At 40.1% G+C, this 25860-nt stretch overlaps 4 protein-coding genes across 6 annotated transcripts; 1 reads left to right on the forward strand and 3 right to left on the reverse strand.

The window, feature by feature from the left end:
• Positions 1–465: 465 nt before the first annotated feature.
• Cda9 (Chitin deacetylase-like 9) lies at positions 466–2163 on the reverse strand. The gene is made up of 3 exons (XM_089472272.1): positions 1842–2163; positions 807–1531; positions 466–753 (listed from the first exon to the last, which is right to left on the reverse strand). Exons 1-3 carry the CDS (start codon positions 2103–2105, stop codon positions 504–506), a joined length of 1239 nt encoding a protein of 412 aa, XP_089328398.1. The 5' UTR covers positions 2106–2163; the 3' UTR covers positions 466–503.
• A 2960-nt stretch (positions 2164–5123) lies between these two features.
• LOC149268702 (uncharacterized) lies at positions 5124–7072 on the forward strand. Its single transcript, XM_089471064.1, has one exon. The coding sequence runs from the start codon at positions 5172–5174 to the stop codon at positions 5631–5633; it is 462 nt and encodes a 153-aa protein (XP_089327190.1). The 5' UTR covers positions 5124–5171; the 3' UTR covers positions 5634–7072.
• A 1256-nt stretch (positions 7073–8328) lies between these two features.
• On the reverse strand, positions 8329–10833 carry LOC149268703 (uncharacterized). 2 transcript variants are annotated; one of them, XR_016270418.1, is made up of 3 exons: positions 10289–10833; positions 9874–10219; positions 8329–9813 (listed from the first exon to the last, which is right to left on the reverse strand). XR_016270418.1 is itself a non-coding variant. In XM_089470906.1 (2 exons), the coding sequence occupies exons 1-2, from the start codon at positions 10698–10700 to the stop codon at positions 10200–10202; spliced, it is 432 nt and encodes a 143-aa protein (XP_089327032.1). In that variant the 5' UTR covers positions 10701–10833; the 3' UTR covers positions 9851–10199. The 2 variants fall into 2 exon arrangements, 1 of the variants encoding a protein (XP_089327032.1); XM_089470906.1 differs by lacking the exon at positions 8329–9813 and having other exon boundaries at positions 9851–10219.
• Positions 10834–16851: 6018 nt separating this feature from the next.
• LOC149268704 (pleckstrin homology domain-containing family G member 4B) lies at positions 16852–25703 on the reverse strand. 2 transcript variants are annotated; one of them, XM_089469518.1, is made up of 7 exons: positions 25268–25702; positions 24213–24374; positions 23764–24097; positions 17784–17870; positions 17613–17717; positions 17418–17549; positions 16852–17360 (listed from the first exon to the last, which is right to left on the reverse strand). In XM_089469518.1, exons 1-7 carry the CDS (start codon positions 25516–25518, stop codon positions 16917–16919), a joined length of 1515 nt encoding a protein of 504 aa, XP_089325644.1. In that variant the 5' UTR covers positions 25519–25702; the 3' UTR covers positions 16852–16916. The 2 variants fall into 2 exon arrangements, with proteins under 2 accessions (XP_089325644.1, XP_089325645.1); XM_089469519.1 differs by lacking the exon at positions 24213–24374 and having other exon boundaries at positions 25268–25703.
• Positions 25704–25860: the final 157 nt, after the last annotated feature.

Raw genomic sequence — 25860 nt, forward strand, 5'->3', positions numbered from 1 at the left:
ACTTGCCGCTACGTGCAGTGCGCCTGTCCACGTTGCCGTCATTTACAGGTAGCAGCTGCATTGACAGCCAGTCGACAGCAGGCGCTGGGCTCAGCTTGGCCCACTGGGCGCGTTTTGCGGCATATTAATTCATGCCATAAAATATGGCTACACTTTGGGCAGCAGCAGGAGGAGGAGCAGGAGCAGCAGCAGCAGCTGAAACAGCGCCAGCGAAATTGACAAAGTCTCGACGTAAACGTGGCAGGCTGGGAGCACCAAAGGGTTGGAGGACGCCGCGCTGAATGAGTTAATTAAGCGCCTCACGGCCTGTAGCATAATTTCAAGTCATTTATCAGTGACATTTTCGGCCCGAGGACAGGAAGGCAAATGTAAATTGGCTTAGATCATGGGACTAACAATGCAAAGTGGCCAAATGGCCAAATGGCCAAATGGCCACATGACAGTGGCCAGACAAAACATGGTAGCTTCATTATAGCATGCTGTGTTTATTGGGTGTGCAACATTTACATGTCCTGGCCCAGCGGATTATTTAGCCAGGGATAGACAATTGGGCACTTGTCGCAGACGCTCATATAGCGCGCCTCGGCAGTGGAAACCTTCTGGACATTGCAGTGCACGGGCTGGCAGGTGGAGTTGGGCGTCTTCTCGCAGCTCTTGAAAGGCCGCCCAAGCACTGGCTTCCTCACGTACTCCAGCATGCGGGACACGCTCGTCATGTACACATCCGGGTAGGTGGTCAGGTGCTGCATGAATCTGTGTGGAGGGGGAGTGAGTGGAGTTTTGGGAATGGCATTTGGGTCACATACTTCTTGAAGGCGCCAAAGTAGTTGCGGCCGCGGGAAAACCAAGCTGCATGCAGATACATGCCGAATGGCGCCCGATTGCCCTTGTAGTGGCGATTGAAGTTCTCCAGCATCCACTCGAACAGGGCGTCCACATCGTCTGCGGGCGGATAGGCGCAGGCGTCGATCATGGAGCAGCTGTAGCCCTCGGTGTCCGTCCACGTGACCATCGGGTTGACCCAGACGCCGGGCAGCGCAGCATCAGGACATGGGCCGATCTGGCAGTCCTGTATGGACAAAAAGTCCAGTGTGTAGGGCCACATTGCTGGACTCTTGTGCTGCTGCGTCGGCCAGGAGCTGTCGTAGGTCAGACCCAGATTCTTGATCGCCTCAAAGCTGTTGTTGCCAGAGATCTGCAAGAAGGGCAGACGCATGCCGTGCACTCTCTTTGGATCCACCTTGGCGAACGCCTCCAGCATCTGCAGCTGTGCCCCAAACTCGCGCTCAATCGTCTCCACATCCGCCTCGCGCCAATAGTCGGTGCCATCGCCGTGGGTCACCGAGTGCAGGGCTATCTCATGACCCGCATTGTACAGGGCATTCACACGCACGTAGTCCGTGTACTCGTGCGATACGAAGAAGGTGCCCGTCGCGGCGCAGCCATCCGGATTGACCAGACCGTTGAAGAGCAGCTCGTATTGGGCATAGTTGACAGCATTCACTGCATCGTCAAAGGTGATGGTAACAAACTGATAGATGGCAAGACATTAGATGGTGCTCTCTATATATCCTATCTCTCTATCTATCTATCTCTCTTCTTAAAGAACTTTCAATATGAAACATTTCGTTTATGTAGTAGAAGTTCTATTTCTCCTAGGTCTGTTTCGACTAATTAGACGAAAAACCCTTTCGTATTATAGTCGAATAAATATGCAATTCTTTAAGAATTTATTATAAAGGCATGAGATCAGAATTTAACCCGAAATATAGAGAACAAAGTCTCCTTTTGAAACTCAGTTATAATTTCAATTGATGTCAACCTGTCTGTGGTCAACTCACCTGGGGAATCTCTTGTTCCTTGCCCTTGAATTTGGGCTTCGGTAATGTCGCATCTGAGCAACGGCAGTCGGGCAATTTGCATTTGGCAGGTGAGCACGGCTCAGCTTTCAGCAGCAGCTGCTTCTCCACCTGCGGGGCCACGGTAGGTTTTGTCTTGTTCTTCGACTTGGACTTGGTCTTCGTCTTGCCACCTTGGCTCTGGCCCTCGCAGAGCAGGGCCGTGGCTAGCAGCAGCCCAAGTACAAATAGAGTTGCGAATTTCATGCTGGATCTACCAACGTCTATAACGTATGCCAGTTGATTCTCAGAAATTGTGCCGAGCACTCTGGCTTTTATAACATGGCCTGGCGGTTGGTATCTTATCGAGATGTGGGTGAAAATATGATTTACTTGTTGAACATGACTGTGGCTATTACCGTTGGGTGTGCCTACGCTCCGAACTAAATATATGTTGCGATGTTTTATCGGAAATGTTTTCGCATACGGCGCATGTGAGAGCATATTCGGAGCTCACGAGGGGAGTTCACCGAGGAAAGAAAATAAAGACAGGCTAAAAAAGGGCTTTGACACAACTGATGGAATACAATTTATTCTCTCTACTCTCTTGCATATTTATTTACTTTCGCTTCTATGGTCTTAACGCTCTTAAGTGGAACATGCGTATTAATAAATTATTCAAATAATAATGTATGCACGCATTAGGCTAGGAGAAGGATGGCTTTTGGGTTACCTGAGTCCTTGAGCTCAAGTGGATTCGAGCTGCCTCAACTATAAACTGATAATTCCAGGAATCGCTCTCGAATTGCGCATTCCAGCCCAGCTAGGGTGAACGAGGACAAAACTTGGCTCATTAGCATAGCCAAAGTGAAGAACTTAACAGCTGAGATTTGCGCCAGCGGCTCGAGTGGAAAAGTTTGTGCCGGCAAATCGAAGCGACTGCAGGCAGCTTCAAATTATGACAAGCCCAACAAATGCACTTGAAATCGTAAACAAGTGCTTCAAAACTTCTGTGGCACGACAGAAGCTCTTAGAACAAAGCCAGAAATCGTATTTGAGTGCCTACCCAACCAGCCATCCAGCCAGCCAGCCAGCCACCCGCCCCCAAGCGACGCCCAAGCTGTCCCTAAGTGACGGCCAATCAGAATGCAAAATCCGAACAGGCAAAAGTCAGACGGCGGCTGAAATTGGCGAAATTCATCTTAAAGGAAGCTGCAGCTGCAGCTTGTGCTGGGCCGATGGCTGGATTGTTGGATTGCAGCAGCAACAGGAGCAGCAGGAGCAGCAGCAACAGCAGCCACTGCAGTGATGCGGATTTCTTGGCACGCTTTCGCCAACTGGCATGGTGCACGCCTACAATTCATTTCAGTCACGTTCCGGGGCGTTGCCGGCAGGGGTAGGTGCCCCACGTGCCGCAGCCAGCCAACCAACAGGCGGCACTCGTCAGGCCGACAGCGGCAGCAGGAGCCGAGAACGCCAAACGAGAAACTCTCGGCTGCCAGGCGGAAGTGAGCGACAGTCACCTCCAACTACACAGTTCAACAGCTCCAACAGCAGCAGCACCACCACCACAACCACCACCACCACCAGAAGAGCTGCTCGTGCAGTTCGTTGTTGGAGTTGTAGGGGCAATGCAACATGTTTGAGTGAGTTCGAAGCCTGCGCCCATGTGACGTATGCGCAATGTGTCAAATGGACGCCCCTGCCCCCCAGCTCGTCCCCAGTTCGTCGGGAGCACTCGCAGTAATAAAGATTGAGGGCAGCTTGAGAGCCAAAGAGTTGATTGAAATTTGATTGACAGCCCGCATGAATGAAGATGAATCTTTGCAACTCATAACTGAGCCGAATGCAATGTTCTAGTTGCCCCCGCTCTCTGTCTCTCCCTCTCTCTCTCTCTCTCTCTCTCTCTCTTTTGCCTACTCATTAGTTGCCGGCGCGTCAGAGCATGAAATCAAAGCGAAAATTGAGTTGCCTGGGGCATGGGGCACACACGAGCGTCTCACGTGTCCCAAACTGCTTTAAAATGGAAATTTCTATAGCTAATACGATTGTAGCTCATATGCGTGCCAAAGATCTAACTCAAGGTTCAGAGCTCACGCACGTCTGAGCCACCCAGCAAAAACTACAAAGTGGGTGAGCGGCGGCTGTGTGGCTTCGGGTTTGGGTGGTTGCTTGCTGTGGGAATTGAGCATTGTATAGCTGCTCCAGAGTTTGCCAATTTCCGCGATAATCACACAACTAATTTGCATAGCGAGCGAAATGGAAGCAGAGCACGAAATCTACGCTAATCAAATCAGGCGAACGCACAAATAAAAACCTAGTTAAATACATTTAGAATGCTCTGCCAAGACGAAAGCTATGCTGACTTTAAGATTTGGTTTGACTCACAGTAATTGTTTGATAGATAAATGTTAATGTACTTATAAAATATCAAACATCTGTCAAAGTTATCTAAGTATTTGGATATATCCATGTAGTGCGCTTAAAAAATTAATAAGACTTTTAATAAGGCAGAATATTATTAGCTTTTGTTTACAACATTTTTTTTTCTTAATTTTATACCATAAATTTGGCTAGAGTTCTGTTTTAATGTATTTATTATAGATTTAAATTAGCTAATAATAATTAGAGTATTCACTAATCTGAATTAAATTATTTGCTTAAAATTACAAGTGTAATATAATATTAATACTATAGTAGTACTATAGGCTCGTAATAATTTAAGAAATGGGAAAACACATAAATCATTACAATGTGATAGCTACAAAGTAAAGAAATAAAAATAGAAAATTAAAAATTTATTGAATAAAAATTAAAAAATTAAAAAAAAAAAACTGAGAACAATTCTATAATTTCTCTAAATGAAAATATTTTCTATGTTCATAAATATTAATCTGTTAAAGAATGTTATACATTAATTAAGCCTTGGCCAGAATGTAAATCTCTGTAGTAAAATATAAAACCTAGTAGTTATATATTATATAACAGCTGAAAACCGTCTATAAAACTCATATGTATAAAGTGGATTATTTACTTTTATCATCTTATTTATTAATCTTCAATCTATATTATTTAGACCACTTCATTCGCAACGTTCGTGTCAAACCCAATCTCATTGTGCAGGGTATTCCCAATTCAATAATCATTGTCTTTTCGCTATCCTCATTTCTCTTGATGTTGCCAAAAAACACCGAGTCTTATAATAAGCCAGCCGTATTACCACAACATTCTCTTTGTTATGCAAATTTGAGCTTTGTAAAATTGTATTTCAGGCAGCTTGCGGTTTTCATTTAGCCTGGATTCATATTTGAAACAAATTCTGGTACAAACTGAATGTCAACAAAAAAATTTCACAAAATTTATAAAAAATATAATCTAGACCCCATGTCAGAGTGCGAGGAGACGGAGCGCAAAGCCAAGCTCCAAAGCGTTACCAAACTCAACAGGAATTTGCAGAGCAACGAGGTGCTGACACTGCACTACCTGGGACTGCCCTACATGGTGCTGTGCCGCAGTCCCCAGCTGCGGCTCAAGGTGCCGGTGAGCACCTACAACTTCCAGGATGGCGAAGCCGATGGCATTGCGCTGCAGCTGATCTTCACCTGCCCGGTCAACTATCCGCTGCAGCTGCCGCGCGTCGATCTGGTCGAGAAGCGTAATGTGAGCATCGAGCTTGATCGGAAGTTGCGCGCGGCGATCGCCAAGGCATTGGAGCAGCATCTGGGTCTCTACATGATTGTGCCCGTGGTGACTCGAGTGCAAATGCTGCTGAACGACGAGCTGAGGAATGATTAAAGCTGCGCTTCTACAAATTTTTTCTTTTTTCCTAGAGCAGCGCGGATGGGTCTAGGGGGCTCTAGCCGAACGTGTGGAGTGTCTTTGGCTGTTCTAGTTGCGACTGTTGCCGGAGGTTTGTTAGGTGTGGCTGGGCATCCTTGTTGTCTGGGCATCTACTACGGGCGTGTACGTGCACAAACATGTTTGCAGTGGAAAGCTTTGCTGTGGCCCGTAACTCACGCAGGATACGTGACTTCTAGGGCTGACGGCGCGCCACTTGGCCAATGCCCCGCCTCAACTGTGCAACACTTTGGCCGAATGTTAACACGTGCAGGGACGACTGCTCATTAATTGGTGAGCCAGCCGGTCATTGGGCATCAGGCATCGGACATCGGGCATCGGGCATTGGGCATTGCATTAACTTATCTTTTATGCACAGGCCAAAGCACTTGCCATAGCTATCTAAGCGAGGGCTTTAACTGTGCTTAGCCCTTAGCACATGCACACATCCTTGATACACTTCCTTCCGTTGTCGCCGCGACAGCAGCGTCAATGAAATTGCCAGTCAAAAAAGCAGCAAAGACATTCAGGGCAGCAGCAGCAGCAGCAGCAGCAGCAGCTTCCTTGGGCGCATCCTGTTTATCGTTAAGCGTGCTGCAGCATTGGCGGCGGCGTCACAGTCCTTTTGCTGGCAATGCCGGATGTCTCTGGGTAATTTAGATAGCTGCAGTTGTTGCTCACAACTTGCATAATGTCACTTTCAAAGAGTTTCTGGAACCAAATTGCAAAAAACGAAGAAAAACGAAGAACATCGTACACAGGACATGCATGCACAAGTGCAAGACTGAGCTGGCTGCTTACATATAGGTTTGCACAGCTTAAAGTCAATAGCCATTTGGATGGCTCAAGACAGAGAGAGAAAAGATAGTTACAAAGCAGGCAATGGAGTAAGGCTTCCATAGGTTAAATAAGTAATACTTTGCAATTTTATACCCAGCAGAAATCTAGTCAGCGAGGTAATAATAAAAGAAAGGTTATCAACAATTAGATAGGATAAGACGAGAACTAGAATAAATGTATATAATATTCAAAAATTCCGTTCCAACATGCACATGTTGACTCTCAGTTCTGGGATCGCTTCAACAGAAGGAGTATATTTAAAGATCACATAATTTGGGTCTCTTCATTCACAATGTTTAGCTGCTATATTAAATTATTTAAATATATTAAAAATCAAAACAGAAGCTGTCATTCAATTAATTCAGCATACATTTATTTTTACTTCAGTCTTAATAGATGTATATGAACTTGAATGTTCCCTTTGTTCTTGAATAGTACTCTAATTGAATAATACCTAACTGGTTTCGGATGAAAGGTCAGATTGCATGTACGAAAAGTTCGACATTCTATGTTTATTGAATATCAAATTTCATGTATATAAACTAATATATCTCTAATTATTCAGCTAGATGTTTTATTGATAGTTACTATCAAAGGAATTTGTTAGGTATATGAAAACTAGGCTTAGCGATAAAGCATTACTTTTGCAGTTTTCTGTTTAGTTTCACCTGTGATACAAGAAATATATGACAAACGTATTATACTACTTTATAGATGTCAGGAACTTCTAGAGAAATGGACTGGTGCTTAATTATAAAAGATGGCAAATTAATAGTTGGACAATTTGCTTAAATAACATTATTTTATTACAAATTTAATGGCAATTTCAACTAAGTAGCTGCTTCATATGTTTTCAGCCAACTGAATAGTAACGGGCTTGTAAAATATTTGTGAACAATTCTTGCTCCCCATGCAAAGCCTCCTCCCAGGCGCAGTGTTCTATTCTCTATCTCGTCCTATGAATTTATTTCACCACCTATTTTTACGTTTTTGGCTTATCATTTTTGGCAACTTGTAAGTCAACCGCAAACATTTCGAGATATTTCTTTGCTTTTCAGTCTTTAATGCGGCTATGACGACATTGGCGACTGTATGCCCGAAGGATTTGTGCGTAATGAAAAACTGCCAGTGCACAGAGCGAGGACGACAACGACGACGGCGACGGCGAGAACGGGGAGGATGAGGGAAATAAAAGGGAGGGGAGGGATGGCTGTGGCTTAGCCGTGGCAGGTATTGCAAAATTGAAAAGCGCTCGTCGAGCTTGTCGTGGCATTAAAATGGCAAATTTGTGTGCGTCGCCAATGCGGCAGCACATTCAGGACATTTATGGCCGGTAACTAAACGACGCCAGGCAGCAGACAACGCCACAGACAGGCCATAAAAACGGCGACGCTTGCGTGATAAGCGCATAAATCAGCTAAAGACCAGAGTACACTCAGTCCGGAGCGGCTCCAATGGCTCTCGCCCTCTAAGTCGCTTGTGTGTCGCCTTAACCCTTAGCAGCATCAGCTCGTAAAATTAGCTGCGAGTCCACTGCCCAACCGCATTTTAATTGCTTGAAATACAACTGTCCTCCCGGATCCTTTCTGTTTCTTCTTTTTTTTTTAGACTAGGGCAACGACATGCAAATGTTGTCTGTACTAGAGAAATTAATTTGCAGCTTATTCCTGAGCCATTTCCCTGCCACTTGCTGTCAGAATAAAGTAGATCTGGATTCAGAGTGCACCTCCCTTGATCTTAAATGATGCCGGTTTGCGTGCAACAAGATCCAAAATTAAAAGAAATTCAATTCAATTTATTCAATTATATACCATTTTATTTTTCAATTTCAATTTCAATTTATTTCACTCTTTGTTATAACTACATGATTTTGTGAATGGTATTTTACAATATTTTAAGAGTTTAGGCTTTTTACATATGTATATAAATCTATTTATTCAGAATTGTAGGCGTCAGTGCGAGCTTCATGTTGGAAATTCCTTCTTCAACTATGTCGTATCTCAAATCAAGTTTAACTTTTATAGCTGTTATTCTTGAGTGCGTCTGATGGCATTCGAAATGGTTTCATGATGTAAAGAAATAAATTATAATATGCCAGATGGCGTCTTATTTAATAGATATTTGCTTATTTTAAATAGCATTACAAATTCAATTAGCTGCATTATAAAATTATTATTATTTTTAAATTAAAAAAAAAAAAAAACCAATTTGTTTTAGGTTTGGTTATTTTAAAAAGCATTACAAATTCAAATTGCTGCAATATAAAATTATTATCATTATTTTAATCGGGCCACCGACTAGATTTAAGAATTATATAATATACTTAATTTGATCATCTGGAAATTCAACACTAAATAATTCTTTGAAGCAATTTTCAAGGCAAATAAAAACTCAAACGGAATGCGACAATGTATAAATCTCAACGCGAAGCGAATGTATGATGGGTCAGATTGACCGTCAAAGCGCCATCTATCGGTTGCCGCAATTACTACGTATCTGTCGTCTGCTGTCTGGCATCTCCAGCTCATTGCTTATGCTTGAACACGAAACAAATTCAAATTACAAATTATGTTGTCATTTGTGCGCTTTACGAGACAACCCACCCCCATCTAAGAAAAAAAAAAGAAAAAATAAAAGATACTACCCTCAAGCGGGCGGGCAACCCTCAGATGATATGTGAAGGCAGAGCCAGAGGCCGGGACAGTGGGCAGTAAATGTTAATCCACGGCCAGTGTCTGCGCTTCATTTGGTGTGCGCGGTGTCAACTATTTAGTTTCCGGTTTTAACTTGCGCCATAAACTTGGCATTATGTGTCCGCTTTTATTGCATACTTGCAGGCGCTGAGCCCGCCTCAACCTCAACCGCTCGCCCGCATCTCGCATCATTGTTTCTTAATAATCCGCTGGGCGATGTACGGAACGAGTGCACACGTCTCAACATTAAGAATGTTTATGACCCCATCCCAGCGGAGTCCAGCTCCAGTTCCAGTTCCAAGTCCAGCGCCTAGCTGCATGCCACACATATTTCCTCGCGTTGCAGTCATAAATGCGCTTAATTGGCAATTTTTGTGTAAGCGTGTTGAAATTTTTATACGCAATACACTCACACACGCGTGAGCTCGAGTGTGTGTGTGTGTGCTCGTGTGCGGATTGTAAAAGCTGCACTTGGGTTTTTGCTTCACTCATAAATAGGATATATGTATTCTTTCACACTCATATTTTTATTATATTTCGCTTTATGCACTGCCCTCTTGAAATCGCAGAGATTTTCGTATGAAACGTGCCTCGCGAGTTTCGCTCTATAATTAAATAATCATAGCGATAAGCATTTAAAAGTAAAAAAAAAAAAAAAAAAATACTTTTTTTATTTGTAGAAATGTCGGGGTAAGAAATACATTTCGGCTGTGTATATTAGGACATTCACAAAAATTTGTATAATTTGGATAGTCAAATGAAATCGAGATTCCAAAATTGTAAGGCTTCTATTTGCTAGCAATTTGTCCACAATAGAAATGTTAGTTAGGCGCTGTACTGAATCCCCAAGTATTTCACTTATGGCATTGTCACACTTCTCACACAGATCATAAATTTAAAAATAGAAAAAAGTAAACGACAATAAAAAACGGATCCCTCTTGTTTCTCAAAAGCGCAGTCCATTTAACAAAACGCTGTGCCAACCGTGGAGCTACAAGTTTCTAGTTTCATCTGAAAGTCTCTCAAGTTAGATCGATTTCTACTTTATATCTGAGTTGAGGTTTACTCCTCCACACTTACTTTCCCCAACGGCATGCTCTGATCTCTTCTGCTCCTCACGCTCGATCATGTAGAGGGCACTGCTCACCATGGGTATTATGTACTGGGAGCCACGATCCAGATGCGTCATCCGATCATATTCGGAAAAGATAACATCCTCCAGATAGTCGGGAAAGTTCTTCTTCGATCGGATATGCACCTCGGGCAGACTGCGAGGATAAAATTTGGGGCACATGAAAACCATCTTGCAGCTGATTCGCGAGTCCGGCGGCATCTCGGTATCAACATGTCCACGAATCGTGACCTCCAGCTGAAAGAAGTGCCGTGATTTTCGAATCTTCATCGGACAGCCGAGCAAGGCGACTGTCCGTAGTTCCGAGTCGCGCAGCGATTTGCAAAATGAAGCAAGCTTCTCGAAACTAGACGTATTCATACTGCATAGATATTGAACAACAATATGTGAAGATTTATAGAATTTTTTTTTTTTAATTAGAGGACAAATTTGAGAGTAGACTAAATAAGGTCGGATTGTAGGTGATACTGAAACTATTTGTATTTTGAAATGATTTTCTTATCAATGCTAATCTGATCATGTCATTGTGATTGCTTCAAGAAAACAATTTTTTTTTTTTTTAATAAATATATATATATATTTTATTTGCAATCTGTCTTGTACAAAACAATAAGCAAATCTTTAAGGAAGAGCTCTAGAGCTCTAAACGATTCCAACTATATAAACCCTATCCGTAATATTTTACTCTTTATCCATACTCCAGCTAAGCCTTAAGGAGATAATATTGATAGATGTATGTATTTGTAGTTTTTTCGACACCTTAAATCAATCAATTAAATAATAGTCTTTAAAGTAAAATACAAATTAAATTGAATGACAATTGAATAGCTAACATATAACTAACATATTCTTAACATGCCTTTTGGGCGTCGGCTCGGCAAATCGATGACGGCAGGGAGATGTCATAGGCCAAGCATTAATATTACTGCCTCCGCACTCACTTGACTTGGTCGCGTCCTGCTGTCGTAAGCTCTGTAGATTCTATTAAAATCGCCTGCCATTGCTGCCTGGCATCGTTATTGTCCGTCTACAGTGGAGCAAGCAGCAGCCTAGCCTGGCCTCTCCTGTCCTGTCCTGGGGTGGGTTGGGCTGAGCTGGGCTGGGCTGGGCTGGGCTGGCTGGGTCCTTGGCAGACATGCTTAGTCCTTTAGACATTGGCAGCGACGTTGTTGTCTTCTGGCAGAACCATTATTCTTCAACAACGTGCATTATATTATCCTCCGGCTGACTTTGGTGCACGGCATTTGTATGCAGCCTGGGCGCGAATTGCATTTGGGGAATGGGCAGCCGAAGATTGGGTCTGAGGGCGATGCGCCGCCTTTTGAGCTGTCGTCGCTGCAATTTGTATTGCCGCCTTCGTCGTCGTTTCTCGTTGTCTGTAAATTGTTTTTTTTTTTCCTTTCGTTTCTTGCCTTTTTTTTTGTTTTTATTGGTTCTTTCCGTTTTAAATTTCAATTTGGCGCTGGCCTGTAAGCAAGATGTATGTACAAGACCGTGGCGCAACCGTGTGGCATATGTTGGCACGCCAGGTGCGCCGCCAACTGGACGATTTATACGCGTCACAGTGCCGACGCTGACAGTTGGCGTCTTGGCAGCTAACTGAACTGTCACTCAGCTGGAGCTGCCCCACACCAGACACCTCTCTCTCTCTCACTCTGTGTGTGCCCTGTAGCTATTATTATTATGCTATTAGTTGGGCGGGGCCTCTCACATTTTACACCGCATTTAACCCGAAACATGGCACTTAGCCGGCCGCATTTATCAATGCGTGTAAACGTGATTTGGGCCCTGCCATTCGTAGGGCGCATTATCAGCCATCAGCCATCAGGCATCAGGCATCATCGTCATCATTATCATTATTATCAGCGCTATCTTCGCCATCGTCGAGGGCCACATTCGATACGTGTCTCACCTCACACGTTGAGCCCAGTTGACGCTGCATTTTCGCTTACTGCGATTATCAAGCGTTTCCGTTTCCGTTTCCAATTCCGATTCCGTATTTCCAGTCGCTTTGCTCGTTTTGTGGCTTACGGCTATGCTCCAAAAATTACATGCCTTTGTTTTTTATCTAATGCTGTGCCGCATTGTCGGGTCTTAAGGGTCGTATGGGTGTGTGTGCGTGCATGTGTAGGTGTGTGAGTGTGAGTGTGGAACGTGCGACGGCTTGTATGCCTGCCAGACATTTTTCACATTTGCACCCAACAACAATTTGGGACTCGCACTCGACTAGGAACAGCTTTGCTCCAGCCTTCGACCTCCGGCCTTCCTTACCCTCCACCCGTCTGCTCCATGCCGTGGCTTAGCCTCTGCTCTTCTGCTGTTTCTCTGTTTTGGGGCTCAGCGTGTGTAATTCGATCTATTATCAGTTGTCATCGTCCTGAAATTCACACATTCGCATCGGCATTGTCGTTTTGCTTGATTTGTGCCATGAGCAACAGCAGCACAATCTGGCACAGTGGTTCAGAATTCAATGAAAAAGGCACTTTATTGACAAAATACAAACTGTTAAAATGAGAAATTTATTTATTTATACGATATAGTCTTTTTTTTTAGTTGACAGATTTTTATTATATTTTTGAAATTTATTTATCTATTATTTTTATGATTATTATTTAATTCTTTTAAGACCAAATAATATGCGATCATTAAAAAACAAATAGAAATATTGTATGCAGATGAATTATACATATTAGTATTCTTAAAATATGTAGGTATGCACTTTGTGCACACATTTGGTCACTTAGTTCCACTGTGCACTTAGCTCGCCTCTTCTTAACACCCCAAATTGTGCCTAACGCATTGTTTCACGTGCCATTTGACATCAGAAATTGGAACTTTTTCAAGCACAAATACCGAAAGACAAACGAATACACTTGAAAGTACAAATACTCAAATGCACACGCACAAGTGCCAAACGAGTTGAATATGGAAATGGAAATGGAAATGGGATGGGATGGGATGGGAATGGGAATGGGAATGGCAACAGCGAAAGCAACGGTGAAGATGGTAATGGAAATGGAGCTGGAGTTGAAGGAGGCGAAGTCGATGCGTGCCTAAGTGTTGCATTTACATGCGAAGTAATACAATTTGTGGCCTTGTGTCCTTCTGGCCCAAGGGCGACTGCGGCGCTGAGGCGTGAATTGGATAATTTATACCACACGCACATATGAGCAGTGGCGGCAGCATGTGCTGCACAAATCCAATGAGCTAGACGGACAGCAGTGGCCCAGAATGTTGCATAACCGTTTTTCGGCCCGGGCGGGGGGTTGGGGGTCGAGGGCTGGGGGCTGGGGGATGAGCTCGTGTGGCATATTAAGCAAAAATTAGCAACAGTTGCGTGCCAGCGCGAGCCGCAGTCGAATATGTCAAGTTAATTTAATGTAGCGTGAACTGTGATGACTGTGTGTGTGCGTGTGTGGGGTGGGTGTGTGCAATGGGTGTGATCGAGTGCCAGCTGCGGCGCCTAGACAACAGTTCAAACATATGTTACGCCTAGCTGCGATGCTACGTGCAATAATTTGCGCAATTACTTGCCAAATTTGTTGTGGGAGCCGCCTCCTGCCCTCTGCCCGAGACTAGAGGCAGTGCGGGCCAAAAAATATTTGGCCATGCTTCCGGCACTCTGGCTCCTACCCTCGACTTTTCTACTTGGCCTGGAGTACGTGAGCGCACATGTTAAATTCAAATAAATTATGCCTCAAGGCATTTTACAATTCTATTGCCAGCTTTTTTAGGCGCAATATTGTGAATTGTGTGCCAGAGCGAACGAAAGTTTTCATATCCTGTGAAATAGCCAAAGACAGGGAGCAAACGGGTATAAGTTGTGCAATGGTGTGTAAATGCAAAGATTATTCAGAATTTCAGAAATTTGCTTAAATAGATGATATTTGTGATAACTGTATACTTACATAGGACTCTTTGTATATTAATTTGTTATTCTTATATAATTTATTTAACATATGCCAATTAAATTATTGTAAAATACCATTCACAAAAATCTGTAGTTATAGCAGAGAGTGAAATAAATTGAAATTGAATTATTTATTTAAATATTTATGAAGACTTCTCTTTATTATACTATGCAACTCAGATTAATCAATTCCTTAAATTGATGCATATAGAACTGTATTTTTTGAGGAGGAACTAAACAAATGGTTTACTGGATACGCAACCTTTGTCTTCCGTATAAATATGCTTGCCTTATCAAAAACTGTAGTCCTGTTGTACTGGGTATTTCCTTCTCAGCAACTTTCCTCTCTCAGGAAAAGCTGATTTGTTTTCTGCCTCCTCGACTTCCGCAAATTATGCATTTAACTGAAAAATGTTAGTGGAGGAGCAAACGTACATGTGGCATGTGGGCAGCTACGTGAGAGGCGTGCCAAAAACAGTTGCCAATTGGCTGAAGAAAAAAATATTGAAATATTTACTCAAGTCTGAGTAGATATGAAAATTTCTGAGGAAACCTGAACGGCTGCCACTTGAACGGCAATTGGTTGAATTCGCTGCTTTTGGTTTCTCGTGTGTGTGTCTGTATGTGTGTGTGTGTGTATATGCCTTTTAAGCCAGCTCATAAAAATGTCAAATCATTTACATACACGTCAGCTTTACGACAACTGCTTGAAAGACATTAATACACTTAAGCTGCCTGGTAAAGGACACGGCATTATCCCTTATCCTATCCTTCAAGCAAACAACGGCGACAACTTAACTGACATAATACAATAAGGCAACAGCCAGGACCTTGGCTGCTGCTGCTGCTGCTGCTGCATGCATAAGAATCAGCTGCCAGGACCTAAATGCCGTTAGACAGCGCCACCAACCCACACACCCACACTGCACCACCCACCATATTTTCCTCTAATATGAACCACTCACATGTCAAGCAAGTCGCGTTTGCGCTCGCTTCTTTTCTATTTTTTGTGCCCTGTTAACAAATTGCTTTTGTGCAAATTTTGTCACTATGAAAAAACATAACTAACACACATGCACACACACACAACATCCTCTGAAGACAGCTCAATAATTTGCATTGCATACTTCTTGGCGAACGATGATTTAACTTCATTAGCGTTTTTTCCCTCCGCTTAGATTGGCCTGGGGACAATATACATTTTGGTCTTTTGGCCTTTTGGTCTTTTGGCTGTGGCCTTTGCCATGCAATTTTTATCAAGTTAGATTATTATTTTGGTCATTGCTTGACCGGATAATCAGAGCATGTTCTCTGACTTTGATTCAAACCTATTTGCCTGCACAGTGGTCAGACATTGGAAATATATGGAGAAGGCAAGATAAAATTTGGAATGAGCAAACTTGAAATACATCTTGAGTTTAAGTAAATGATAGCATACTTTTAGCCATCATTCACTTATTGTCAAGTATACTTTTAAGATGTGGTATAAAGTATAAATAAATGAAATGTCAGCCAATTAATAATTATTTTACAGGGTAAATTCAGTGAATATATTCGGATGTCAAAAATATATAACAGAACTGTAATAGAAATTTAATTGAAATATAAATAAAAAATATAAGAAATTTTTATGAATACATCAAAAAGTGTAATAAGTTAAACAGGGCCAATAGCATAGAAAGGGATTCAGTTAATATCATAGAAGTCATTCGGTTATTTACTAAAATTTTATAGATTCTTGCTCTAGCTTAAATCCTTTTATATAGCCTAAAAATGTATATATATTTGATTTATAAGTAGCTTAAAATTTAGGCCAATTCTAATATGAAAGTATTTAAAAAAAAAAAAAGAAAGAAAAAACGGAATATATGTTATAGTTAAGGAATACATATATCTCTTTAAGGATTTTAACAAATGTGCTTCTACTATTGAAGTAAACTTTATGACTTTGTCATATATCAAGGTAGGTTTTAATTTTCCTGAAAAGGACTAATACTATATTTCTATTTGAAACACTTATGAAATTATAAATAGCATATATAATATGTGAGTTAAATATGCAAGTAAATATAAAAGTCCTTAGTAATAATTTCTAATATGACAATGAGCAATGAAACAAAGAACTAAAGTGCAACATTTTACTTTTCTGCTTTTAGAAACTTGCTGACCTTTGACCTTTGTGCTTGTTGGCATTCCTCAAGTCGTGATCATGGTTCATTAGTCGCTCTACGAGAGCCCAGCCTTCCGTGACAGGTTTCTTTGGTGCGCTGCAGCAGTCTGTCATAAATTCTAAACAAATAGATTTGTCATACAATTTTTGGTGGCCACTGTAAAAGAGCGCAGCAAGGATGTCCCAAGGAGCTAGCTACTTTTTGTGAATAGCTCGAAGACAGAGTATGTGTGTGTGCGGCAAAAAAGATGAAAAGCTATTTACATTTTGCATTTGCCTGGTGCCCGGGCTGAGCAAGGACAAAGCAGCGGCACTGCAAAGGCAATTTATCATAAATATTTGTCAACTGCAGCAAACTTATTTTACGGCCGAGCAGGCAGGAGGCGACAGGAAGTGGCCGGATGTGGCAGCTGTATGTGACCAGCACAGTGTAGAAATAACTTAGCTTTATTATTCTATAGTCCTAGCAGCTAGATCTCGCATAGTATGATTAGCTCTACAAGTAGTGCCATATCAGCCAGATGGCCAGCACCACGCCCAGCACCAAGTCCATGGGCAGACTGAAGGTATCACGCTGCGACTGCTCGTGCCGCGCTATCTCGATGATCTTGTGGGTGGCGTGCAGCCACTGCTTGACCACGGAAGCCTCCGATGCCACAAAGCAGTATTCCTCACGCTTGGCCTTGTCCTTGTCCGGCTGCTTGACAATCAGATTGATAATCTTGTTCGCATTGGCAGTGGCCAGCTCCAGTGGCCGCTGCAGCTCCACGTGCTCCCAGCTGTAGTGCTGTCGATACGCCAGACGCTTCTTGCGCACCTCAGTGCAGACCAGGCAACGATCGAAGAGAAAGACCTTGGCGCGATACTTCTTCTTGGTCGGAAAATGCTGTGCATCGAACTCCGTGGAGCGCCGAAAGTAGCCCTGCTGCTGCAGATCGAGCTGCAGGAGAAAAGAGAATCAGTCTCCATTCCAATTTGACTCTGGACTGGGACTCACCTCGTTCAGCTCATCTATGTTGGGTATCTCCTCAGCCTGGTTGACCACATCCAGCTGGCGGCGCATGCGCGTCTCCAGCTTGCACACAGCACTCAGCACTGGCTTACAGCTAATGCCGCTCTTATAGAATTCCTATAAATTAGACAGTCGAGTAACTGGAGATATATGAATCGACTCTAATCTGGGTTCACCTACCGATATGAATTGCTGCAACAGCAATGGATATCTGGTCAGTCTTTGTATGGGCTGCACTAGAAAACTGTCGATGCCCAGCTTGTCTTTTATAGTCGTTTGATAGCTCTGCAAATAAGGAGTATCTGTCAGTCGACTTGTATTTGCATTTGTTATCACTTGACCATTGCTTACCTGCAGCCACTCACGATTCTCCTGGCGCAACAGCATTGAAGATTTCTTGCCCATGGTAAAGCCCACATAACAATAGAAATTGTTTCTCTGTAAATAACGAAATTGAAATATGACATAAATAGAAACCCATTCAACAACTGTAGTATATGAATGCTATAATGTCTTTAGTTGAAATCTAAAAAGAAATCTTAAGTGTCCCAAGATAAAATCTAAAAGAGAATTTTGACACATATGTTAAAAATTTATTTTACAAATTTGCAAGCATTTTGTCAAACAAAATAAAAGCGAAACAAACGAAGTATTTCAATAGAATATTGTAAAAGACTGACTATAGGATACGCTGTTTAAATTATTAAAGTAAATTAAATGAATTTAATTTTTTTTAAGTATCAGCGAAATTTAAAAATAATAATAAATAATATGGAAAAGCAAATACAAATAATTTTCTTCACTTATTTTATAAAAAAAAAAAATTAAATAAATAAATAATTAAAATAAATTAACTAAATGCTTTTCAAAATAATTGGTTGATGACAAAAAATAAATAAATTAAAATAAAAATATTTTAAAGCAATTCTCAACCGAATTTTCATTTTAACTCTGTTGTATTTAATTTGAAAAAGTATAAGCGAAATTAAAAAATAATAATGAATATAAAAAAAATAATAATATGGAAAAGCATACAAATAATTTTGTTTACTTATTTTATAAAAAAACAAAACCATTATACCCTGATTTCCCATTGAAAATTGGTTCAGGGTATAAAAAATTTATTACTATATTTATAAAAAAAAAAAATAAATAAATAAATAAAAAATTAAAATAAATTAATTAAAAGTTTTTCAAAATAATTGGTTGATGACAAAAAATAAATAAATGAACATAAAAATATTTTAAAGCAGTTCTCAACTGAATTTCCATTTTAACTCTGTTGTATATAATATCCTCAATATAAAATCTACTTAAGGAAGAAAGTAATAAAACAATATTCGTTTCAAACAAATCATTTTTGTTTTGCATATACCCTTTAGTATTTTTGCCACAGGGTATAGAAATATGTCAAATTAACAATTTTGATAGCAATTTAGCTAGAATGCAAATGACTCAGTTCTAGAATATGTGAACATTTCGCTCTAATACCCTGTGCGAAAATATTGTAGTTGATGCAAGGAATGCAAAAATAAACGAATATTATTTTTACCTGTCCGCAGTCGTCTTGTCCGGGCCCCACGTACAACAATTGTTTAATGCAATTATTAGAGACATGCAAATGCAGTCAACAGCCCGAAGGCAGCAGCTCGAGACGTATCAAGCTAAATGCAGCTCGAGGCGAATGCAAAATGCCCAATGCAAATATTGCCACAGCAGCTGCGAATTAAGCCAACTAATCTGTGGCCTGTCATCAAATCGTATAATTATTATTTGATTATGGGTTTTGATTTGACAGGGGCTCAGGAGGGGGGCTTAATAGTCAGCACAGCAGATAATCGAATTAAATGCATCAAAAACTACACTAAGCCAAATAAATATGTATATATGTGTATAAATGTATATATGTGTGTGTAGATATATACATATTTTGCATGTTGAACCAGTTTTGAAAAACGGGGAGGAGAAACGCACCCAGCGAGTGGAATATCAATTTTTCAGTGGCTTTGCCAAGGCTCACAGTTGGTTTGCAGTTGGTTCCGATTGTGTGTGCGTGTGTGCGGCATGGCATTACGTGACTTAAATACTCAAAAATTATGATTTCGCCAGCAGGCAAGGTTTACTTGTGCACACATACATACATGCATCTATACATTTATATATGCATAGCTCTGTGTGAGGCTGCGACGATGACGACCAACACTGAACTGGCTAAAGCCCAGACCTGCAAATGGAGCCATGTGAACTGTATTTGCTGGCAAAACAATATACAGCTTTATTGTTATTGTGACAGTCGAGTATTTCTTGGGTTACCTAAGGTTAACATGGGCTAGCTTCAAGAGCTTGGAATTGCCGCTACCGGTTAAAAATTTTAAGTTTACTATCGCAAGTTGTCAAACTGAAATTGAAAGAGATTCTACTTTAAATTTACTATTTCTACAGTCACCTTAAGTACTCGGCACTCTATATTTATTATGACTTTTTTTACTTTGAGTGATAAAAATATAAATATTGAAATCGTTTTTGATACATATTTTCAAAAACAAATTGAGTCATATATCATCGTAATTATCAAAACAGCAAATCGTGAAAGTCACAATAAAACTCGGCTGAGTTTCAACGAAGGCCATCGGCAGAACACAATAATTCCAATGACAGCTATATGATATTAAATTTTTGATATAATCTAGCTGGTTCCGACACATGCGAAATCAGAAACCTAGAAACAGTTGTAGCATGTTTCAGCAATATCTTTGGACATAAACCGTTGGGTATGCAGTATAAGGAAATAGCTAAAGATAATGAAATGTGTACTCAAAGTATTATCGAAATAAAATTGTTAAAATAATATGTGTATATATAGACCATTATCTAGCTATTATTTCTACTTTTTTATAACTTTGAATCTCCATTGTTGTATTTCGAGCTCAGTTCCAATGAAGTTATTTAGATATTGTATAACATTCGTCAGTTTCTTTCTTTATTAATCAATGTCCAGTCCAATAAAAGCTTCCAATTTCAGCCGTGTTTGTCGCGATTTGAAGGCAATTTATAAATGAAGCAGACAAGCTTTTTATGGTTGCCTTTGATATGTGTTTTTTATTTTTATTTTTTAGATTTATGCCCCAAAAGTGTGCGGACAAGTTTTGTGAGCAGAAAATAGAAAACATCAAACTCGAATTGATCAAAAATACTTCATCAGAAATGCACACCATTAATGCTCGAAATGCTTTAACTAATCGGCAATCCAATTATATTTGAAAGGCCTCATTAATCCGTTGGACGCCAAGGAAATACGCATCAATGTTCTATATGAAAAATTGTTTACAGAACGCGTTGCCAAAATGTGCCAAAGCATTTGTATAAACAAATTGAAAACTTTTATGATGAATATTATTCTAAATATTAAACAAACTTTTACTGTCCCTCACTCTCCTTCTTACTCTCTCTCTCTCTCTCTTTCTTTTGCTCTCCCTCGATCTCTTTTGCGACGCTGTGATTCAGCTAAAAAGTAGAACATAAATCAGTTGGCGTGCTCGTCGCGCATTAAACCAAAGCCTTGGCAAATCCTCGCAGGCTTAAGCGAGCAAGAATAAAAATCCGAAAGTGCTCTTCGCTGTCAGGAATGTTACCTGCGCTTGCTATGCGCTGCTGTCAATATTTGGGCAGCTGCCTGCATTCTGGGAAGCGAACATGACATAAGATCGCATACTGTGCTTCAACTCGCACATATATAAATATACATTATATACATACATGCTATGTATGTCGTATATAAGCACAATATAAGCACACTCTAAAGGCTGTCTGGCAATTTCAATTCAAATTGATTGTTTCGCTGTCAACACTTGCCGCTGTCCCTGGCCACATGTTGCCGCAATAGCGCAGCACTTGCCTCACACCCATAGATCCCCCCCAAAAAAGAACATCAAAGCATAAAGACAACTCGCACAAAACCCAAAACACAAACGATTCGTTATCATTTGTAATAAAAGCTAAAGCTTGAGCTATTCTCGTGATTTGACAAAGTGCGCTTCATATATAGACATGTCTGTACATGTACATTTCTTATATGTACATTATATCTATAGCTGCGCAAAGCTCAACATTTTGATGACGTCAGCTCGCAATGCCGGCTATGAAAATTTGTCGTTCATCGAAGATTTCAGAGGGAGTTTCGTTGCTAGAAATTAACGCTCTAATGTTTCTTGTACACAATTTCAGTGATTATTTCCAATCTTATCTGAAGGGGCTTTACTTGGTCTTCGTCATCGCCAATGGCGTTTTCTTGTTGCCTCGCTAATTGGCTGAGTCGCAAATAGCCAACATTTGGCTGTTTATCAATTTGTAGCTAACCAGTTAAATGGAATTGTCTGCGCAGGTATACATATATATAGATAAAGTAGTTGAATGAAGCTACCTGTTTATACTCATATCTTTTAAGTACATAAGAAAATAATAAATATTGTTTGTAAATCTGTTTTAAAAATTAATTTTCAGTAAAATTGCAAATTTTTATATCTTTGCATTTATTATAGAAAAGATCTACTATAGATCTGCAGTAATCTAGGGTATATTTAAGTTCAGCATTATACATATGTTTATTCATTAATTTAAGCTCATGTCATGTAGGCATTATTTGAGCTTTAATATCGGGCTTGCGTTGAATAATTGCGAGAGCCCCATCCGGGGCTTGGCCTGAGCCGAGTATCTTGTTGCCGGCACCCGAAGCTCGACTCTTAACTATTGTACAAGAATTTTCTTGCTAATTCAAAATAATGCCCAACTCTTGTGCATATTAATGAATCAAAGGAGGAGAAAAGAAAGAAGCAAAGAATCGTGACACACTTGTCACAGGTGTGAATAAATGTTCCCAAGTCAATGAAGAGCTCATTATTAGCAATACGTATACTAAAGGTAAATCAAATTCATGTATGGTGGATGTATTTATAATTTATGAGCTGCCGCTACAAGTGCTGAGTCGAGTTGCGCTTAGCATATTTAAAACCCATTTTCCTCCACTTGCAGATGTCGTCGACTACGTTAATTTGCATTAATTACTAAATTCAGCAATGAGTAGAAGCAAACGCCTAAAATACAATAGCGATAGGTTAATAAACAATAGCGGGGCTAGCGTCAAACGACAAAAACTGAGCACGCGAGAGCTCAGTAAATAAATAAAAACAAATATTAAATAATAAATAAAAAACGAAGCAATCTTAAAACACGAAATCCAAAGTCGCGAAAACGTCAATCACAAAATCTTTGCACTCAGTCAAGCAATTGTCAAAATATGACGAAAGTATAATAAATAAAGAAAAGGTGGAAAGCAATTGAGTATTAAATTGTCGTATACTCTGTCATCTACAAAATACTGGAGCTTAACTACAGAATTATTAAAAGTATATATGATATACTCATTATATATTAAAATTTTATTTTTCATACATTTTTTTTATATTTTTTTCCTTCATATTTTCTTTTAAATTAATTCTTTCAAGATTTATTTATTTTGGTATGCAAAAAATTACTATTTATTAAAAATTAAAAAGAATTTTATTTAAATGAATAAGAAATGGTAAAAGTATTAGCTTCACGTAAAATTTCATTCATTTGAATTTAAATAACACAAAAATTATGTAGAAGATAAATTGAGTAGCAGATTTAAAACAAAATAATAATTTGAAAATTTATAATAATAATTAATTAAGCAAAACTTCATCATTATTTTTATTTATTAATAATTATGGATTAATGTTTTATATTTTATTATTTTGCTGTATTATGATTTATTATTTATTTGCAGTAGTTTATTTTTATTAAATCATGATTTTAAATATAAAGTAATGAAACCCCTGTTATGACGTATATCTTTCTTCTCTCTGATATATGCATACGCTCATTATTGTTTATTTCCCAACATAATCCTCAGCAACGTCAGAGTACCAGAATTTTATAATAATAAATGCATTTATGTATAAATTTATGGATGTTCACTCAAGGAAATGTAAAACTTAAATGGAAAACTTTTACATCGTAAACTGTTTTGTGAATGTGATTCATTAGCCATAAAGATTGGTAATTTGCATTTGATTGATACATTGCTGATCTGTTCCAGATATAACGCCTTTCGTTAGGGTATTAAATCCACACTTTGGCACTTAAGACAATAGGCAAATCGCATAGCAAATATTTGAAATTTTAATTTGCTTGGGCGGCTCAAGCCGAGTCTTGGAACCTGTCCCGACAGCTACTGCGAGATACTTAAATGGGGTTGACGGCTTTTATAAGCAACGTCCACTGATGCCGGCCCACGCCAAATGCTACTCACCTCAAAGTGTGTCGCAAACTCATCGAAGAGGCCTTTCAGATCGTGCTGATTGCGCAACATCATGGGCAGAATCTCCTTCTCGTGCAGCTCCAAGATCTCGGAGATGTTGCCCAGGAGCAGCTGCTGTCGCTGCTCACCGCGCAGTCCCTCGGGCAAATCCTCGCACTTCTGTAGGTTTCCATAGTTGCTGATGCCCTTGCGCAGATAGTTCACATAGTTGACCTCCGTCTGGATCAGTTCGTCAATAATGAAGCTGATCTTCTTGGAAGCATAGATTTCCGTTTGATCGCAGGGAAAGAGATTCTCTAGAGACAACGTATCCTCATCTTCGTGGCTAAAAGAGCAAACCAAGAAATCCAACAATTAGCAGCGTCAGCTGAATGAAATCTTAAGGCTTGCTGCCGAGGATCGACTGGGTCTACATGATCGATTGGAGCCATGCTACTTACTACTCATCGCTAAGGGTCTCAAAACTGATTGTATGTGTGAGAAAGCCGTTGTGCGCATTGTGTGTAGGAGATGAGTTCGTTGCCGAGGGTGTTCCCGGTGTAGTACACGTTGTTGTTGTCGCTGTGGTGCTGCTTGAGTGAATTGAATTCAATGAGATGCCACTGTAAACACAAAACAAACATGGATGCAAACGGATGAGTAACACAAAGGGAGAGTAACAACAACAACAACAAATTATTAGTTGATAAGAGCTGGACCTCTAATCAGGTTGACAAGTACGCCAAGATTCCTTGAATACATGCTCAGACTAGACTCTGGAGTCTAAACTAATTTAATAGACTTGTATTTATCCATAAAGATCTATTATGACATTGCGTTAGATTATATGTATAATTTTACTGAATTTAAAAACAGATCTCAGTGCATAGTTTCACATCTAAAAATAATATTGTGTAATTTAATTTATATATTTAGCAAAGAAATCAGGAAACGTCAATTTATAGACTATTTATATTTGCAAACAAAGATTGGTTTCTTAATGGCAAAGCGAATAGTAGTTCCCATTATATTTATCAATAAACCTTTGATATATGTAGTTCAATAGGTTAACCAAAATTTTAGTAGTTTATCATATACAATCATACACATATAATGGGCTGCTTATCGCTAGTATTACTTCCCATACATTAACAATAATTATAATAGTTTGACAATAATTATCAACTATCAGATCGTATTCAGTTTCTTATGCAAGGCACGTCTGGGGACGTTCCCCGCAAGCGATTCACTGGAAATCGCGTAAAAATAAACCTAAACTCAGTATGTTAACATTTGTTCATAAGCTTATCTTATCACGTATACGCCACGTTAAACATTGTAAAATACACGATATACAAAATACACATATAACAACATGTATAATTCTCTACTGTGACATGAACAATAATGAGCAACCGTAGGGGGAAAATGTTTGAGAAAGCTTCACAGGCAAATATAATACACAAATAACACATTTCCAGGGAATCAATAGGATGAAATTTTCAGTAAGACCCACCTATCGCAATCCAAAATGCTGGCTTGCTTCTCAAGCTTCCCATTCGACGCCTTTGGCGATATCGAACCGTTTTTTGTAAGAGTAGCAACTCCATTTCCGTTTACCGCGCAATCCGTTTCACAGATATCGACACTTTTCGTAGCCGTACCATCGCCCAGCACATGCAAATAGACGTTGAGCACTTGCACAATTGCTATGGATAGAAATGTAATTGCAACGGGCAGAATATCGAACCAGCTGATGGCAAACATGTTACACTGTTTCACAATATGTCACACAAATCGAATATCAATTGATTGGACAGGCCATTGGAAAACACAATAAGCCGAATATTTTGCGTCTAAGTCGATCGCTTGAATCCAAAAAAAGATCGTCGCATCGTAAGCCGCACGAACCGCCGCGTAGCAAATGCGATAGTCAACTGTTTCAAAAGTTTGCCATAAAAATTCAATTGTTCGGCGCGCGAGCTTTTGCTGCGATCGTGCGAAACTTTATAGCAAAAGCTCACGCTTACGCTCCCTCTCTCGCTCTTGCTCTCAGCTCTCGCGCTCTGCTCTCGGTTTCTCACTATTTGTTTGTCTGTTTCTTGGCAG

Source organism: Drosophila arizonae, chromosome 5 (assembly GCF_054131065.1).
Source record: "Drosophila arizonae isolate 15081-1271.41 chromosome 5, UAZ_ARI_1.0, whole genome shotgun sequence".
In the NCBI taxonomy this organism is placed as follows: domain Eukaryota; kingdom Metazoa; phylum Arthropoda; class Insecta; order Diptera; family Drosophilidae; genus Drosophila; species Drosophila arizonae.

Coding starts and splice junctions, on each gene's coding strand:
- LOC149268703 (XM_089470906.1), bottom strand. CDS start 10,700: ATGAATACGTCTAGTTTCGAGAAGCTTGCTTCATTTTGCAAATCGCTG. Junction 10,220..10,288: donor AGAGCATGCCGTTGGGGAAA/GTAAGTGTGGAG, acceptor AGAGACTTTCAG/ATGAAACTAGAAACTTGTAG.
- Cda9 (XM_089472272.1), bottom strand. CDS start 2,105: ATGAAATTCGCAACTCTATTTGTACTTGGGCTGCTGCTAGCCACGGCC. Junction 1,532..1,841: donor AGGAACAAGAGATTCCCCAG/GTGAGTTGACCA, acceptor GCCATCTATCAG/TTTGTTACCATCACCTTTGA. Junction 754..806: donor TACTTTGGCGCCTTCAAGAA/GTATGTGACCCA, acceptor CCCTCCACACAG/ATTCATGCAGCACCTGACCA.
- LOC149268702 (XM_089471064.1), top strand. CDS start 5,172: ATGTCAACAAAAAAATTTCACAAAATTTATAAAAAATATAATCTAGAC.
- LOC149268704 (XM_089469518.1), bottom strand. CDS start 25,518: ATGTTTGCCATCAGCTGGTTCGATATTCTGCCCGTTGCAATTACATTT. Junction 17,871..23,763: donor AGTTTGCGACACACTTTGAG/GTGAGTAGCATT, acceptor CGTTATTTACAG/AGAAACAATTTCTATTGTTA. Junction 17,361..17,417: donor ACATAGATGAGCTGAACGAG/GTGAGTCCCAGT, acceptor TTTCTCCTGCAG/CTCGATCTGCAGCAGCAGGG.